Source organism: Perna viridis, chromosome 12 (assembly GCF_037379345.1).
Source record: "Perna viridis isolate PV_CMFRI_1.1 ecotype Kerala chromosome 12, ASM3737934v1, whole genome shotgun sequence".
Taxonomy (NCBI): Eukaryota; Metazoa; Mollusca; class Bivalvia; order Mytilida; family Mytilidae; genus Perna; species Perna viridis.
The window spans coordinates 16,831,706-16,849,764 of record NC_142456.1 but is presented as its reverse complement, the minus strand read 5'-3'; the positions used below and the strand labels follow the sequence as shown (position 1 = coordinate 16,849,764).

The window sequence follows — 18,059 nt, the reverse complement described above, 5'->3', positions numbered from 1 at the left end:
AAGGCTTCTCTAGCTTAATGTCTGAATAAGTAAGACTAGTTGTTTATAATACAGGAATTACTTATTATGATAATAATTATTATGATATTATATGCGGTACTTAGATAAACAGAATATTAATATAGGATATGAGACAGTCATTCACCAAAACCTCAACAATGAACATTTTAACTTTAACAGGTCAGCACACGGCCTTCAAGGATGAACAAAACTTATACCAAAAATCAAGCTGTAAAAGGCCCTAAACTAAATGAAGTTAAGCATTTCATAAAAGACGAAATCTGCCTAATCTTCACAAAAAAAATTAAACGAATAACAACAAACAAGGAAATAAAACAAAAACAACCATTGAACTTCTCATTCCTAACTTGGGGCAAGCTTATTAAGTATGAAGCGGGGTTAACATGATTCTGAGAGCTCAATCCCTTCCACGCAAGGGACAGCGGTGTGAAAATTCAACAATATCTGTTGAATTCGGATTTAACTTTTGAGATCGAAGCAGAATTAAAACACTTTAAGTTATTTTTTTAAGTTAATTTTATATATTTTTTGTTTACTTTTATGTATTAGTTAGTTATATAACAGTGAAGAAACTGTACTGTATTTAATGATTTGTAGTCGGCAATCTTAATATATGCTATATGTAGCCGGTTCACGGTTCATCATTGACGCCTTCAAAATTTCAAATGCAATTTAGTTACCTACCTCCAAAATAATATATTTCTAAAATTCCATGTGCAATGCAGATGATTCTACTGTGTTTTGCTTAAGTACGTCATAAAAGTAAAGTTTTTTTTTCAATTTGAAAGGTGTTCTTGATAAATTTAAGCCTATTGAAAGAACAATTTTTTCGAACTATTTTATCAAGTATGAGTGGCTTATAAATTATTATTAGACAATGAAAATTCAATTGCCAATGAATTAGCGCATCTGTATTTTTTTTCTAATCTTAAACAGAAGTGATAGTATTGTGCTTTGTACACATATAGAAAAAACACGACACATAATGTTGATTTTCTATGACGGTATCAAGTATACTTATTTTAACAACCAGACGAAACAAATTATTTTGTAAGTGACAGCAGTGAATCGGTTGGAACGACTGTGATATTTTTTAACAAAAGAAAAACTATTAACAGACACTCCCAAGGCAACTCTAAATTACGAAAATATTGAGACAACTAAAGTAAATGCATGAAAAATGCACAATTTAAGAGACAAACCAACAGATACAAATGATCACTTTAATTTGTAATTTATAGATATAATCAATGAATAACAATTCATATATAGTCATGATCAACAATTAAATGACACAAATTGATGTAAATTTTAAGCAATATTTCGAAAACTGTTATTATTTACAAAGAAGTACTTCTAATTTCGTAGGCTATCAAGTCATATCAGTAGAGTAATTTTCCAGATTCCCTTCACAAATTATAGAATATTTAACACAGTCTGTAAATAAAAGACACTAATCAGAAAGAAAGATGGAATATGTCATTTATCTGGACTTTTAATTTGTCGTTATGACGGTCATCTGGTCACTAAAGATTTCCGTTTCACCATTTAATCTGTACAAATACAAAAAGGATATACAAAGACCTTGGAACCAGAAACATATAGATCTTTTCAATTTGTGGCGAACTGTTTTTTTTTTTTTTTTTTTATGATTTCCATTTTATAACGAGCCTTTGGCAGTGTTGTTTTGTTTGTATGATAGAATTATTGAATGCATATCAATTTAACCTTGGCTTGCTTTTATTTCTTATAAGTACCAGTCCATATAAAACTCAGGCAATTCCAGTAGTAAAGGTGATTCATGGTGTTGAAAAACCCACCGAATAATGTTTTTTGCGGTCTTCAGATGCTGTTTTTTTAGGTAATTTTGTCTTTTCTGTATTCAGATCTACATTTTTGAGATAACCATGTATTTATCTTAGACCAAAATCAATAAAAACAAAGCGAATCAAGACCGAAAACTCTTGCAAAGTGCCAATTTAATTTATCTATATAGATTGTATCTCAAAAGCGCAACACGCAATGAAAAACTAAGACTGATTATATGGTCTGTAACTGATTTTGAATAGGAAATAAAAGTAAAGTTAGTGGGTTTTTGACGTGCATGAATCTCCTCCGGTCCTTTGTTATAAAGACGATACTTAAGTTAAATGTATACATATTTCAATTAATTTTACATCGAAGGTTAAATACTTCATAATCTACTTTAATACGCTTTCATAATTAAAACTGATAAGATAAAAGGGAAAAGTATTTCATTTACTAGTAAACCATATGCAAGAGCTTACAACGAATGAACTAAGCACTACCGTGGTATTAAATATCGATAAAGGGTAATGATGAAAGTACCGATTTAATAGGAAAACTCTAGGCAGTAGGACGGTACTGGCATTTTCAGTGCAAAAATCGAAAAGTTTGAAGTAACTAAGAATGATACTAAACATTAGTACCAATAAGTACTTCCGAGTAAATAAATTGTTAGCACTTAATTCATGAACAAAACACAAACAATATCCTGCAAACTATCGTACTGATAAGTAAAGGCTTATAACGGAAGTACTGAACTGACAGGAAAAGGAAGGAGAGTCCATAAAACAAATAATAAGAGCAATGCAAACATCGGAAAGTTGGAAGAAAATCACTTTGTATCTATAGGTATTTACGAGTAACTTATTTGTTAAAGCTTAATAAAAAAAAATACACAATATCTTACAAACTATCGTACTAATATTTAAAGGCTAATTATAAACGTATCACAAAAGAAGAAAAGTCCATATAACAAATTATATAGCAAAATAAAGACAAAAGTCGTAAAGTTGGAAAACAAATATAAAATGATGCAAGTTATCAATTAGCATTTACGAGTTTGTATTCTGATATGAATTAACCAAATATAAAATATCCTACAACAAAAAATTGACGAAAAAAAAGAAGACGCACTATCTGTCAAAAAATATTTAAGAAACATATAGTCCCGATAGTAATGTCAGGACAAGTTATAAGTCATTCAAAATACCATTAGAATTATAATGCATGTCGGCTGAGGGGAGCATTAACTTATCTAGTCAGGTCACGAATCAATTGACTTGAAGTCAAATTGACAATTTGTCATTACCCAATGGGTTTTCAACCAACTTTGTGAAGGCAATAGACTGTTTCGAGTCGTAAGCATAGAAACTGATAATATGTTATTACTATTCAATTTCATTTATATAACATGTCATATCCGATAACACTTGAAACATCATTGATAAATTCTTCATATATATATAGAATAGAATCAGAAATGCAAATCACAGAGTCCGTTGGATTAAAGATAATGAAAATAAACCATTCCAATTATTCGCCATCAATTCGTCTTTACACAGTTTTGATATGAAAGCAAAATAATGTAAAAAAAATGTTGTTTGTAAATTATAATTCTATGTGAACAGAGGAAACAAAGACAATCTACATACACAAATTAGAAAAACTAATAAAATAGTTTGCATTTAAAAACTGAAGATGAACAAAACAAGACATAACACAAAAAAACTAAAGAACCAGCAATATGAACTCCCACAAACAATCTGGGATTGCCTTCAGGTGCTCTGAAAGGTAAACATATTCTGCTCGGCTAGTGGCACCCGTCATATTGCAAGTGATTGTAATCCGGTTATAGTCTAGCAACAAAAATACAACAATATCGAAACAATTATAAAACAGATTCTTTTAACATGGCAAGATTTCATATTTCTCAAGTTCTTCATTACTCTGTTAACAACGTCGGCATCAATAACGAAAAAAAATCTCAAATATGTCCAAACTACCCAATTATAGCTAGAGATTTTTTTTAATTTCAATTGTGTCAGTTGATATCCCTCGATATTATTTGAAGGAAATCGGTAAGAAAAATCTGACTTCTGGGCCGAAGAATTCCTTCGAGGTCCACCAGCAGTTGCAGTATCCCAGTGTTAGCTAAAAACATATCATTCATATTGATATTGCAAATTCCAATCTGTTTTACACTGTTTTCGAGGAGTAGTCTATCATCAGTCAAATTATAAACAAAATACATTTGAAAAAGGAAAAAGTATAAAGAAAAAACGTTTCTTAATCAATATATCTGTCCAATATGTTTCATAAACTAAAATTAAAATCGAATTGAATATGCAAACGTTAGCTCATGCATTGTTTTGAACGGAAAAGATAAGGCCAACAATAAAAGTTATTTATGAAGATTGCGTAACAAAGAAAAGTGGCATTGTACTACATGACGTTAATAGGCACTGATATATATAATCCGTCACTGTATCCAAAACTTATTAGATTACTTCATTCGAGATAATTGAATAATGAATTTTAAAGTCAATGTTCTGTTGAAACTATTGTGATGTCGAAAAGAAAAACGAGAATCTAATTAAGCCCTTAATTAAAACAACGAAGGACAGTGAATAACATACGAACATAGGGAAATTGTTGAAGCATAGTTTTTTATATACATATGTTTAAATAAAAAAGAACTCCATGTAAAGAAACATGTTTACAATATGCGGTTTGCATGTGTTAAGTACTACTATGAAAAATATATGTTAATCACAAAGAAATTCATTCATGCATTAAGTATATGTATGGTAAACATAAGTCTTCAATAGGACCCAACATATCAACAGGGTATGATTTTCATAAAAATTTGAATAACATTTGTTTCCATGTGTGTTATGAGCATAAACAACATTTATATCAACATCGGTCTTATACATATGTCTCTAGAAAAGCAGAGGACGCTTACACTACCGGTACACCTGGTCCATACTCCCAGTTTTTAGTAGAATTGCTCATTTACTTTTGTTACTTTGTATGTTTGATTTTAGTTACTTTATGTTCTTTGTTGTGTGTGTCTGTTTTCCATGTTTGGACTTTGTCCCTGGATTACATTCTTTTCATTACCGCTATAACATTGGTTCCCTTGATTACTCTTTGATTACCGTTATAACCTTGGTTCCCTTGATTACTCTCTGATTACCGCTATAACCTTGGTTCCCTTGATTACTCTTTGATTAACGCTATAACCTTGGTTCCCTTGATTACTCTTATATTCAGTTTCTTAAGTCATCTTGCAATAAAGGACTCAGACTCTTTGACCTTTGACCTTATTTATTGGTGTGTTTAATTGCTTAATATTTTTCCACAGTGGCCAGATTTTAAAGGGTGGGGGTTGTGATTACGCAAAAGTATATTAATCCTGCCGCATCTTTTTGCGCCTGTCCCAATTTAGGAATTTTCGGATTCTATATGTCCCTTTTCTGTTTTATATTTAGTTATCTTATGTAACTTGAGAGTATAGGGGCAACTCCTTCGATGTACCTGTGTATAATGATGTTTTGGAGCCAGCTGCAGTCTGCCTTATGGTATGAGAGTTTCTTCGTCGTTCACGGAAGACAAATGGATAGCCTAGCGCTGACATTTTCATCCTGGTGGGGATGTTGTCTCTTTGACATATACACCATAACTATGCTCGTTACAATAATACTCAAACTTGATATGAAATTTCAAATTCAATAGATAACAATAATAAATAAAAAAAGAATTGACATGGATTCAATAAAACAAAAGGATGAGACAAAGTAGTAAAGAAACAGCGTTAAAAAATGTAGATATAGGTATGGATTTTTTTTCAAAAAATTAACACAATAACTATCAATCCTTGCTTTATAACCCAAAGCTTTTAATAGAGCGATAGAATGCTGAAACTAAGAGGTAACATTTTTTATTCATTTCATTACAACGACTTTTGTATACAAAGCTTCTAATGCAATATTTAAAGCTGCACAATAAGAGTACATGTTTAAACCTGTCTAAACCAGACCTCTTATGCACTTTAAAAATTGTTGGTTCAGACAAGAGTTCGGTTGACTAAGGATTTAAATACACCACAACTGATAAAGATGGACTTTAAAACAGTTTCTGGTTTAAAACGAAAGGTTTTCTTATTTACAGGATTCACTTTGGAAGGTTTTAGTAATATATGGTTTGATTGCTTGCTAAAGTAATTATAGCTGTATTTATAACCCTTTGGTTAGCATTGGAAATGCCACTGGTCATTGGCTTAATCAGGAAGGAACATTTCCGCATATAATCAATCATTCTAACCACCTTGTACATACAATCAACAGTGATTGATTTATGTAAGATTGGGAGCAGGACGGACTACTGATTAGTTGCAGTGCATGAGAGTAAGATCATATTGGTATAATGAAGAAGATATGTTCCTACTGTTTTATGAGAGCGACATTAGTAGAAGCAAAATACAAATAAAAAATCGTGTGACCATTCGGCCATAAAAAAAAGGCCACAGACAACGAAATATTCTCACACTACACTCTCACAAACTAAATTAGATGAAAACACAAATGAACCGAAACGAAATAGAGAACAATATTTGCTGTTTAAGAAGGAGGTTATTTAAGGTGGAAATCCCCATTTTTTTTTTTTTTTTGGCAAATTTTTACATTTTGTGCAAATTCTGAACAAGAATGAGCAAACCATAATTTAAAACTTTAATTTTTTTTAATTTAAAGATCTCCATTTTCTCTATATATTTAATCCCACCCTATTACAGCATCATTTTAAATACCATAACATATATATCTTTAGTCTGGTGATAAAGTAATCAAGGGAACCAAGATTCTAGCGAAAATAAAAAAAAATGTAATCCAGGGACAAAATAAACAGGCATTTAAACAGACATTCACAACAAGGAATATAAAATAATAAATATAATGCATACAACGTAACAAAAGTTAATGAACACTCCACTAAAAACTAGGAGCATGGACTAGGTGCACCGATAGGGTAATCGTCCTCTCCTTTTCTAGAAATATCTGTCGAGTTGCACAAATACTAGCTGAAGAAGGCAGTTAAATAACTATACATAATAACTTTATGAAACCGGAAGTATAAATCTGGTTCATCGACAGAGTGAGAGCCCTTTGAATCTCTAAACATAAGATGTTGACAGGTTTATTTGAACCAAAATTTAAGTCAGCACTTAACCCAGTGGTATTTCACTGAAACAAACATAGCATATGCATGGGATGGCTATCTTATCTTTACTTATCTAGATAATTTTGCTTGGTAATGACGGGATATTCCACTATCTACCTTGTTTACAATTAATGGATCTTCAGGAACTAATATCTACTTTGATGTTAATATTATAAGTGATAAGATACTGTCGTTTTAATCAAGAAACATATTAACATAATCAAAGTGTATGTTTGAAATCGATCAGCCAATAGCTTAGTATAGAATATAATTAAGACTCCAGAATATGAGTACTAAACGTGCTCAGTAATGGTAATCATCTTGTTAATAAGAAGAAACTAGTCCTTTCGTTCTTAACATACTGCAAACGTATTCATTTACGCGGTTGCTAGTTTTCACAGATTCTGTCAAGTGAACATATTCGCGGGTATGAATTGTGGCGGTTTCAAAAAAATAATTAGCTTTATATAGATTTCTCGTGTATTTTTTTCGCGGTTTTCTGTCCATCGCGAAATTAGCAAAATTAATACATCGCAAAAATTAGTGCCTTTACACTACGCGGGGCAACAGTCTTTATACTAGTTTTTAGGTTGAGTTTAAGGTTCTCAAAATGTTATCAGTTCTATCAGTCATATTTGTTGGGAGATAAATTGCTTTATTAATATTGATATAATTTTTGTATGTAAAACGTTATTTTTTTCTCGATTGGGAAGCAAAATATCTCTGATATGCATCTCCAATCTTTGAAGTACATACTCAACAAAAGGCCATGTACTTTTTCAACACGTACCATTAGTCATAAAAAAGAAATAATTATTGCTTTGTTTTTATCTTCAAATGGTACCTGTCTCTCATTTGTAAAGACGTTACTTAATGAATAATAAATGTAAAAAAGCAATTGTTCTTTTGAGAATTTATTTAGTGTTAATCAGATTTTTTGTTAATGGAGTCAATCAGTACTTGAAAAAATACTTTTGGTAAGATAACCAGCTTGATTACACAGTATACCAGTTCATATCGTTTACTGTTCATTGTAAAAGTACTCCTATGAATGTTGCTGTTCTGGGTCTGTGTGACTTTAAATTTGTATAACAGTCATAAATGCTTGGCCAAATTTCCAATTTTATACAGTTCAAATTTAAGGCTCTCTAACAATTTGACTCAAGTTACAAAGTACATCTAAACGTTTATTATTAGCACCTTATTGTCACATTGCCACTGTCAATATATCAGAGACGATAGAAGCAACTACAGAGACTACTATTTCGCTGTACCTGTGTATAAAGTATGGGACTAACTGCAGCCTGTCATGTAGTATAAGGATTTCTTCGTCGTTCATTGAAGAACATTGGACGGCCTTTGGCTGTAATTTTCATCCCGGTAGGGTTGTTGGTCACTTTGACATGTACACCATACCTATTCTCGTTATAAAAATCCTTGGTGGTATTCACAAGCCAAGTTTGATCCAAATCATAGATAAAATAAAATTACCGTCAAAGTGTTTGTAAAGTTTGCCTTTTTAAGATATTGATAGGTCAAATTAAGTTGATAAGCACTATGGAAAAATGGCGGAGAAATTTTCCTGCTCTTTTTTCTTATATAAGCAGTAAAAAAAATATGCTGCAGGATAAATTTAAATAGCTGTTCAGTTGTTTTCTAGATGTATTGATTATGTTTAAAGCAAACAAAAGACCAACCTGAAAATTATGATGTGCCACCAATTGCCTGACTCTTACACAGAATGGTACTTAAGTACTGTAAGAGTAATCAAAGGAACCAAGGTTATAGCGGTAATCAAAAGAATATAATCCAGGGACAAAGACCAAACATGGAAAACAGAAACACACAACAAAGAACATAAAGTAACTAAAATCATACATAAAAACATAAAGTAACTAAAATCATGCAAATGTTTATTTCGTGGAAATGTAATTGTTTTTCGTCTTTTTTAATTTTTGGTTTTGGGGTTTTGTATTATCCATGGTTTTTTCTTGTTACTTTCGAATTCCTTACTCAAATGTAAATGTTATCACGTTTTCAAATCGATTGGTTAATTTTTGACCATTAACTATAAGTCAGCATCTTATTGTTTTACCGATGGTATTTGATATAATTGTGTCTATCAAATATTTAGTATAAAGACAAACAAATCATGTCTTTACATCAGTTTATTGTTTCCTGACAGGGTTTCAGTATATGTATACCTTATCATGTTGTCTTTATCATATAATTAGTGTCGTGGTGTTGATTTTTGCGAATATTTTATCGAGTATAATAATTATATGATGTGACTTTTAATTATCCCAAGCGTATTTTAATTTGTCTTGTTTTTACAAATTCCAAAAATTGACCAGTATTATGTTAAATTATATGCTAGTTTTGAAATTAAACTAAGAAGTAGTTGTTAATGAAGGAAATAACTCATGTACCATACCTTGTTATTTACTGTATACATGTTTTAAACAGTTTGATGATTGGAAAACAACATTTTTTTTTATATCTTGACATTTTAGGTTACTCAAGGAAAAAGTTGGGAAAACGATAAATATATCTTCATATAACCAATAGGTGACTCTTGAATTTTCATTGATACATGCAGATGTGTAGATTATTGGTAATCTGTTTTCTTTAATGTTATTAACGGACATTTCGCTAAATATCGTACATGACACATAGGTATTGAAAAGGTAAACAATGGAACCAGGATAAGAACAACAATCAAAATTACACAATCAAAGAATAACGATTAGATAGTGAAATTAGATACACAACAATGTACGCAAATAATATGACTTATCTAAGAGACCCTTTTAGAACGTTTGACAAAAATTACGCCACAAATTAACACCCTGAGTCGCACTATTAGATATGTTTGCCTCGAAATAGTCCCATAAATTAATATTCTTTTAAAGCAAAGTAACTGTCAAAATGGGATTGTCGTTAAACAAAATTTACTATCTTTCGATATTAATACCGACAATATTATATGAACAATCTCAACTCGCACTGATGCTCTCATTTAGATATTTCACATAAGATTGTCAGTATCAAATTCGGAAGTATCTATTATCATATATATCGTAAATATCGCTTGTGTTAAGAGATGTCAGAATGATGACCTACTTTTGGGATATCAATAATACAGTTATTTTAACCTGTATAAATGACATTTATTTAATTTCAATTTCATGCCATATCTAATAGATTTCATTTCTATATTTGAGAAAAAAGACTTGTTTTACATAATTTCATATCAAATTACGAAATATTGTAAATTGATGTAAATCGATATTCGAATATCATTATTTATGGGCGTGATTTAATATGAAACGGTGACATACATAATGTGAATCACGGTAAATTGATATATTTCTGTCTTAATTTATATGAAAGGTATTCAACGATATAGGGCAAATCGTCATGAAACAAAGACACATACAAGTACATTCAAATAATGAAACTCTATTTTGATTTAACCCTGGATTACAAATTAAATAAAGGAGAAGCTGCAATCGGTCGCATACAAAGTAAACAAAAGTGTAGGAAACAAGCAATCGTTTTTTTTAAATACAAACTGAAAATAATAAAATAACCGAAAGAGACAAATCAGACTTCTTTCGACTATTATTCATACTCTTATATGTAAAAATGCTTTAACATTAGAGTTTGTACAAATAGTCAATTTTTGTTTATATCGGACCAAATTGATGATCAGAAGGTTTAATGTCAGTACCATTTATGAATAGATTGATTATTGATTGGTTATTTTTTACTAAAAAATGGAGTATTTCTATTGGGACTAGTAATCGCTTATATTTTTTGTCCAGACATACATGTATAATTTTCCAGAAAAAAAATTAAAAGGGTTCAACTGATCAAATCACAAAATAAAATTTCAGATATATATACAATATAGGTACATTGTCGAAAATTATAAATTATTGAAGCTATGTGATGAGCCGACGGAACGGGTAGGAAATGCGAGGCTCCATGAGTGAGAGGGGCCAGAAAGTTGATAACCTGCTGATGTACGAATACAGCAGAGAAAAAACAACCGTATACCTTTATTCGTGTAATATATAACCTCGTAGCGGGATAAATAGTTATACACGATCCAGTCGGTAACTAGAAATATGAACAAAAAGCGCGTTTCAGACATATGGTAGTAATGAAGTTTTTTTTTTTTTTTTGTTTTGTTGTTTTTTTTTGTTGTTGTTGTTGTTGTTTTTTTTTTCGTTTGTTTTTGTTTTTTGTTTTCTTTTTTTTTTTTTGGAGAGAGAGAGAGAGAGAGAGAGAGAGAAATATGCGAATAAGATATATAAAACACGTTAAAGAAATTACAGAACAGGAGGCAAAATTTTCGGCCTTAAGGGAAAGCTCAACACTTTAAGGCCGAAAATTTGGGCTCATCTTTTTCTTTTATACGTTTTATATATATTTTATTTGTATGTAGTTCCTTTTTACCTTTTAAACGTGGCTATTGTTTACTTATTCATTATTCTTAATATTCTCGTTTAATTTGGGCCACTTCACAACATATATTATTTTTGATAAAAACAAATGCCGTAATCCAGAATAACGACTAGAAATAGCAAATAGACTACAAAAAAAGAACATGAAAAACCAAAGTAACAGGTAAATAGGAACAAAATGAACTACCAGGACTCCACTAATAACGCTGTGCAAGGAGTATGATAAAACAAAATATGAAGTTTTTCCCCTCTTAGTTTAGTTTGTAAAAGTGCTTAATGAAAAGATACTGGAGCAACAATCAAACAATTTCCAAACACAATCTTCTGACTTAAAGCATAGAGGTACACGAATAATAAAAATTCAGATAATAGTTCTCCAACACAAATCATATACAGAACACGTGTTTCTTCCAACACTCGTCGTATTTGTAAGATACTGGCCATACTGAAAATAGTACGAATGATGACATTCGGTTGTTTTTGTTTTTGTTTTGTTTTGTTTTGTTTTTGTGTTTTTTTTATTAATTTGTTTTTACAGTTATAAGATCTAGATTATAAATCTAAATAACAACATTTTAGCATAAATCATATGTTAATTAAAAAATGAATAAATTTAACTATAGATAAATAAAAAAGCGAAAATGTATACTTAGTTGCAATGTCGCTCATGGAGACAATCTTATATCACTAGAATATCACATTAATGAAAGTTTCAGGTTTGAACGAACACAAATGGCATTGATGTTAATTCTTATGATTTAATATTTAACCATGATGCAATATCGGGAATAACACCTCATATCCGTCCGGTAGCCGATTCCTCATATTTCCAGCTTGCCTCTGTTGTCGCAATGCGATCAACTCACGCAGTTTCTGTAACGTTGGATTTTCTACCATTTGTCCAAACGAACTTGTCATATGAGATATAGAATCAAAGGATCGCCTTGCCCTTCTTTCCATTTGTAAATCTCTCTTTCTTGATTTTTGCGTTTTGTGTAAAATTTGATTATCCAATAATGAAGCTAAAATTTCATTTTCAACACGTAGTTGTTCTATTGTTTCAATATATTGAGATAATATGTCATTTTCACTTAGTTCTATCAAATCGTCTATGTCGGGTTGTAGAAGTTCAGCATTTCTTTCAGCGGAATGCTGGAAAACAAAACATGCTTTAGCAAACATTTGAAACAACAAATAAACAGAATTACACCACTTTATTAATGACGATCTCAAAACGAAGCGAATGCGTAGCAAGGACAAAGGTCTTCCATGATTAATTTTACGACATAAAATCAACTACTGTATAGTACATGCAAAAACGAAAACATGGGTACCAATTATCGAGGATATTCTTTACAATTCATTACTGATTGTTTTTTAAATAGAACGGTCCTTCAAACCTTTTTGTTTTATTGAGAGATGGTTCTAAAATATATTTTTTTATGTGAAAGAGGAATAGCATGTATCAATGCAATATACATTTAAACTTTCTTTTCAAAAACAACTTCTTATTAACAAAAATATTCGATACTGAATATTAATCTCATTTTACATATATATATATTGAGATACTTACCCGTCTTTTAGGCATAGCTGTAGTGATTGATAAAGAAGCGAAGATGATGTACACTGCGTATATGTAAACCATGGTTTTCATTTGCACTTATGTAATTTTTTTCTTAATTCACCGCTATGTTCAAATGTCGTAAGAATTATTTGAAGCAGAAATTGCGCTTGTATATATATATATATATTCAGATCTGAAAAGTCATCCTTCGGCCACTAGGCTGGGGGTAAAGTCTTGGGAGCGTCGCCCACAGCTTACTAACTAATGGCCGTGTAGGACCACCTTAACGCCTGAATAAACTGTTTGTGTTTGGTGTTTACAGTATAACGTGTTAATCACTAGGTTAGATTGCAAAACGATAATTTGACCTCACCTTATCCGAACTTTAATTTTTTGAGTGGATGAGCCGGTTTCATAAAAGAAAGATCGTGTTTCTCTATTTTTGATCATGCGTGAACATTGCAAATTTAGTTAAATTACAATGTTCATTATGGTGTTACTTACAGCTTATGACAATGTGGTAATTAATTAATGAAATGCATACCTTAAAATCATACTGTTGAATTTGCGGTTACGGGTACTTTTAGAAAATTCAGTCACAAACGCGTATGATTATAAAGTGATATATATGTTTTTAAGATGAGCTGCATCACGTTTGCTATCGGAAGTTTTCATTTAAGGAGTAGTATCTTGGGTGATTGGATAATGATGGCTTACTTGGTTTTTACACATTTTTTATCAAACAATTAATATTAGGATTCGAATTTAACATGTTTTACTGTATATGTCTTCTTTCATTGATTTGTTTTATTTTTTGTTTTGTTCTGCCTGAAAATTTCTAAGGCATTGTTTTCAATTTGGTATTTTACAAAACATATTTAGAGCAAAAATAATTCTAATGGCTTTTCTATAAAAGGGGAGGACGCTCACACTACTGGTACATCTGGTCACTGCGTCTAGTTTCCAGAAGCGTCTGGGGGACTCATTTACTTCTGCAAATTTGTACATTACATTTTGGTCATTCCATTTCCCTTGTTGTGTGTGCCTATTTTGCTTGACCAGTCTTAAACCTAGGGTTATTCTTTTTGATTATCGTTCGAATGCCGGTTCCCTTAAGAAAAAGAACTTAATTTCTCTTTAGGCTGATCTAAAATATCCATTACAACTTTATTTACCTGCATTCGCACAAACATCAGCTTTTCCATAAATATTCCTCCTTTAATAAGTTGTTGATTCTAAAAAAAAGTGTTTATATGTTCTGTACATTTATTAATTATAAGCATTATTATTATCATTAAAATTATTATCATTATAAAAATTATTATGTGTGTTGTTGTAATAAACGAAAACAATATTTTTATTTTAATTATTATTATTGTTATTATTATTATTATTTTATTATATTTTCATTATTTTATTATTATTATTATTATTATTATTATTATTATTATTATTATTATTATTATTAATTTCTATGCAAGTACTTTTTACAAATATGTTCATGCTATCCAAAGCTTGCATGAAGAATTTTAATTTGACGAATTTTATTGTATATTTCTTAAATCATCCTTGATAAAGAAGATGGTATCACAGAATTATAATATTAGCTAGTATGAACTTGTGACTTTTATTAAGAGATTGCATTCTTTGAACATGCCATTGTGCAATAAATTGTACTTGGATAACGGAAATATGAGAAGAATGCTGCGTTCGTATAGGTTAACTATCATCAAATAATGGATTTAGTAAACTGATACGTCAATTAATACACCTTTAAGTTATGTATGCACACCATTCAAGGGATATGGCGTTTAAGGATAATTTATGGAAACCAATAATTGTCAAAGACTCACACCTCAATAACACTAATACGCCCGGTAAATGCCATAGTTTTTTTTCGTACTGAACGATAGCTTTGATGATTGTCCTTGATATTTTCTGTTGTATTTCGTATTTACATGTTTATAGTTCAAATACATCAATCGTCCTATATGTTGTAGTTTAATGTCACAATGTCCTCAATTAAAAGGCTAATTTCTACTTTGTTCATCATGGACATCAATTTTCTGAACTTTAATACCAGTACCGACATCCGGAAAACATTGGATTATAATAATGATATTTTTGATAATTTGGCGAGTGGGTATTATTTTCTCGATTCAAGCGATTGATGTTCTATTTTATATTTTCTGAAATATTTGGTTCTTGAGCCAGGAAAAGAAAGCCTAACTCTAGAAATATTTCAAGCAATCAGAAATCTATACCTTATATCTTGGTTACTTAAGTATTGAAATAAAAGAAGAGAATCATCACAGGCTGTTGTATCAAAGAAAGAGTAATCAAGGGAACCAAGGTTATAGCGGTAATCAAAGAGTAATCAAGGGAACCAAGGCTATAGCGGTAATCAAAAGAATGTAATCCAGGGACAAAGACCACACATGGAAAAACACACACAACAAAGAACATAAAGTAACTAAAATCAAACATACAAAGTAACAAAAGTAAATGAGCAACTCAGCAATTCAGTAAATCGTCCTTTAATCGAACGTCAATACTTAGAAAGTGCTATTGTTTATGCGGTACAATTTTTGTGTATTTCTTGGTTAAGGTAAACCACAAAATAAGGTTCCCAACGAAAGGGATTATTTACTTAAAATTGTATGACAGGATCATCAAAACCACGAATTCAAGAATCCATGAACTTATGCTTTTTTATAAAATTTATACCCACGAATATAAATATTCTCACAGTATAATAACACCAAATACTACCATTTCCAGTGACGGTTCATTTGCGATAAAAACATTTTTCAACAACAACAAAAAATTAAAAAGTTAATTATCAATATCATCTTTTAAACCATGCATTAATCTAAAATTAATGTAGCCGAATATCTGATTATGTCTATTTACGCTTTCTATTCATCAACATTTAATACATGACATAATATGTTTATATCTAGTACTGTAAATTAGGTTCATAACACACGGCAATTTAGGAAAGAAGCAAAACCAAGACAAAGGCGAGAGAAAGACAAAAAAGTAAAAACAGTGAGCTTTATTTTGTTACGAAACTATTTTTATTTATACTGAACTGAATGCATATACTATTTTCGCTAAATACTTGATGTAGTAGTGCGATAACCGACCCCCTAAGCCTAATCAAACCTGATCACAATGATGAATAACTCTCTCTCCCACAACTATTGACTGTTTAAGCTTCTAAAAGTTGAAAGATTTTATCAATTGGACAGATGTTGGTTGATTACGAATGTACTTTTGAAGCTTTTACTCCGTTCATTCATTCAGATATTCATTCATGAAATATGTTGGTTTAAAAGTTTGCGTTTACATTGTACCAAGCCAAAGACTGAGTAATTGAACTTGCACTCTTTAAAATCTATTTAAATTTGTAAATTCATGAAATGACTGTTTAAGTATAAAAACATGTTTGTTCAGAATACATTTGCTCTGATATCCATAACAAATGCGTTAGTCAGGATGAGCATTATTCAACACAAATCTGAGTAATTATTTTCATCAAACTATATCATATAACATGTAATTGACTCATTTCAAACTACGAAATGTAATTAAGTTATCATCATCCCAAACGATCTATGTAATTGGATTAAAATGATGAATTTTCTCTAGGAATAAACAGGATGTTGTCAGTAACAGTATTGTATTCATAAACAAAGCGTATGTGTAAAGAGGGGTAACAAGGACATCACAATTGCAGTATTGTGTAGCATATTTGTAACCAATCCTCGGCAGTTTCATTTTCAGATTTTAGATTTATAAATAGTTTTCCAATTACATGTGCTTTCGTGCCATTGTATTTTACTTAAAACATTAAGCGAAACAGGGGATTTCTTTTTTTCTAAATCTACCAATATCAACCTTTTTTTATATTTACTAATATCTGAAGAAAAAAATACCACTAAAGTTGAAATTTGTAAGAGGTTTACCATAATTATGTAAGATTAAATCGCATGTTTTAACTTTTAGGTTAAGTTAGCAAACCTTAAAAATTTATTAGTGACTTTATTCCTTGGATAAAGATTACACCTTTCTTGTGTAAAGAAAATAACAATTTATGACATTGGATTCAGTGAGGGTATAGGTATGAATGTGTACTGTTAAGGGTACGCAAATAAGCAAAAAAAAAGGATGGAGAAAAAGCTTTATAGCTTACCTTGTAATTATGCATTAAATCATTTAAACATCATGATTATCCTTTGATCTGCAAAGCTGCAAAATTTTAGTGAAATCGGGGTTGCTCCTTTACTTTACTTTCTATGTGCATATCTTTTTTATTTTTATTATTATTATTATTATTATTTAATTCTTTCGTTTTTTGTGGTTGGTTTTTGCTTGTTTTTTGTTTGTTTTGTTTTGTTTTGTTTTCTGTTTTTTGTTTGTTTTTTTTTTGTTTGTTTTGTTTTGTTTTATGGTTTTTGTTTGTTTTTGTTTGATTGTTTGTTTGTTTTTCATTATTTTGTGATATTGTACCGACTAAAATGACAATTATATATTTCACCATGATGACAGTGTTAAGAAAAGCATTAAATAGAAGAATTGTCATTGTTTTTTACGCCAAGTACTTGGATTTTATGTATCTGAATTGTCTTTTTGTACGTTTCGGTATTTTTTGCTGATATTTAATATGTATGCTAGATCAGACAGGTATTTTAGTAAAAGTGACACTTTCATTCAAAATGTGTCAATATTCTATTTTTAAAATCTGTAAAACATTTCTCAAAAATATGTTTTCAAATGTTATTTCATACAGCATATGAACTATTATGTTCAAAATCATATAGTAAATTATTATCCCAAATAGCTTGTCAGTCAATTTTACGAGACATACAGATCAGTTTTTTTTTACAGTAATCACAGACTGGTATTAAATGGCTATACAAACAAATCAAAGACATTTATAGTACAACCAACCTTTAATGTCTCAAATC

At 30.3% G+C, this 18,059-nt stretch overlaps 1 protein-coding gene across 1 annotated transcript; it reads right to left on the bottom strand.

Moving 5' to 3' along the window:
• Positions 1-11,325: 11,325 nt before the first annotated feature.
• LOC148601485 (uncharacterized) lies at positions 11,326-13,403 on the bottom strand. Its single transcript, XM_088555234.1, has 2 exons — positions 13,096-13,403; positions 11,326-12,671 (listed from the first exon to the last, which is right to left on the bottom strand). The coding sequence occupies exons 1-2, from the start codon at positions 13,174-13,176 to the stop codon at positions 12,285-12,287; spliced, it is 468 nt and encodes a 155-aa protein (XP_088411360.1). The 5' UTR covers positions 13,177-13,403; the 3' UTR covers positions 11,326-12,284.
• Positions 13,404-18,059: the final 4,656 nt, after the last annotated feature.

Bases quoted from the DNA above. Each gene is read 5' to 3' on its own strand.
- LOC148601485 (XM_088555234.1), bottom strand. From the start codon at position 13,176: ATGAAAACCATGGTTTACATATACGCAGTGTACATCATCTTCGCTTCT. The intron at 12,672-13,095 runs GTAAGTATCTCA...TTTGTTTTCCAG, and splicing joins CAGCTATGCCTAAAAGACGG to CATTCCGCTGAAAGAAATGC.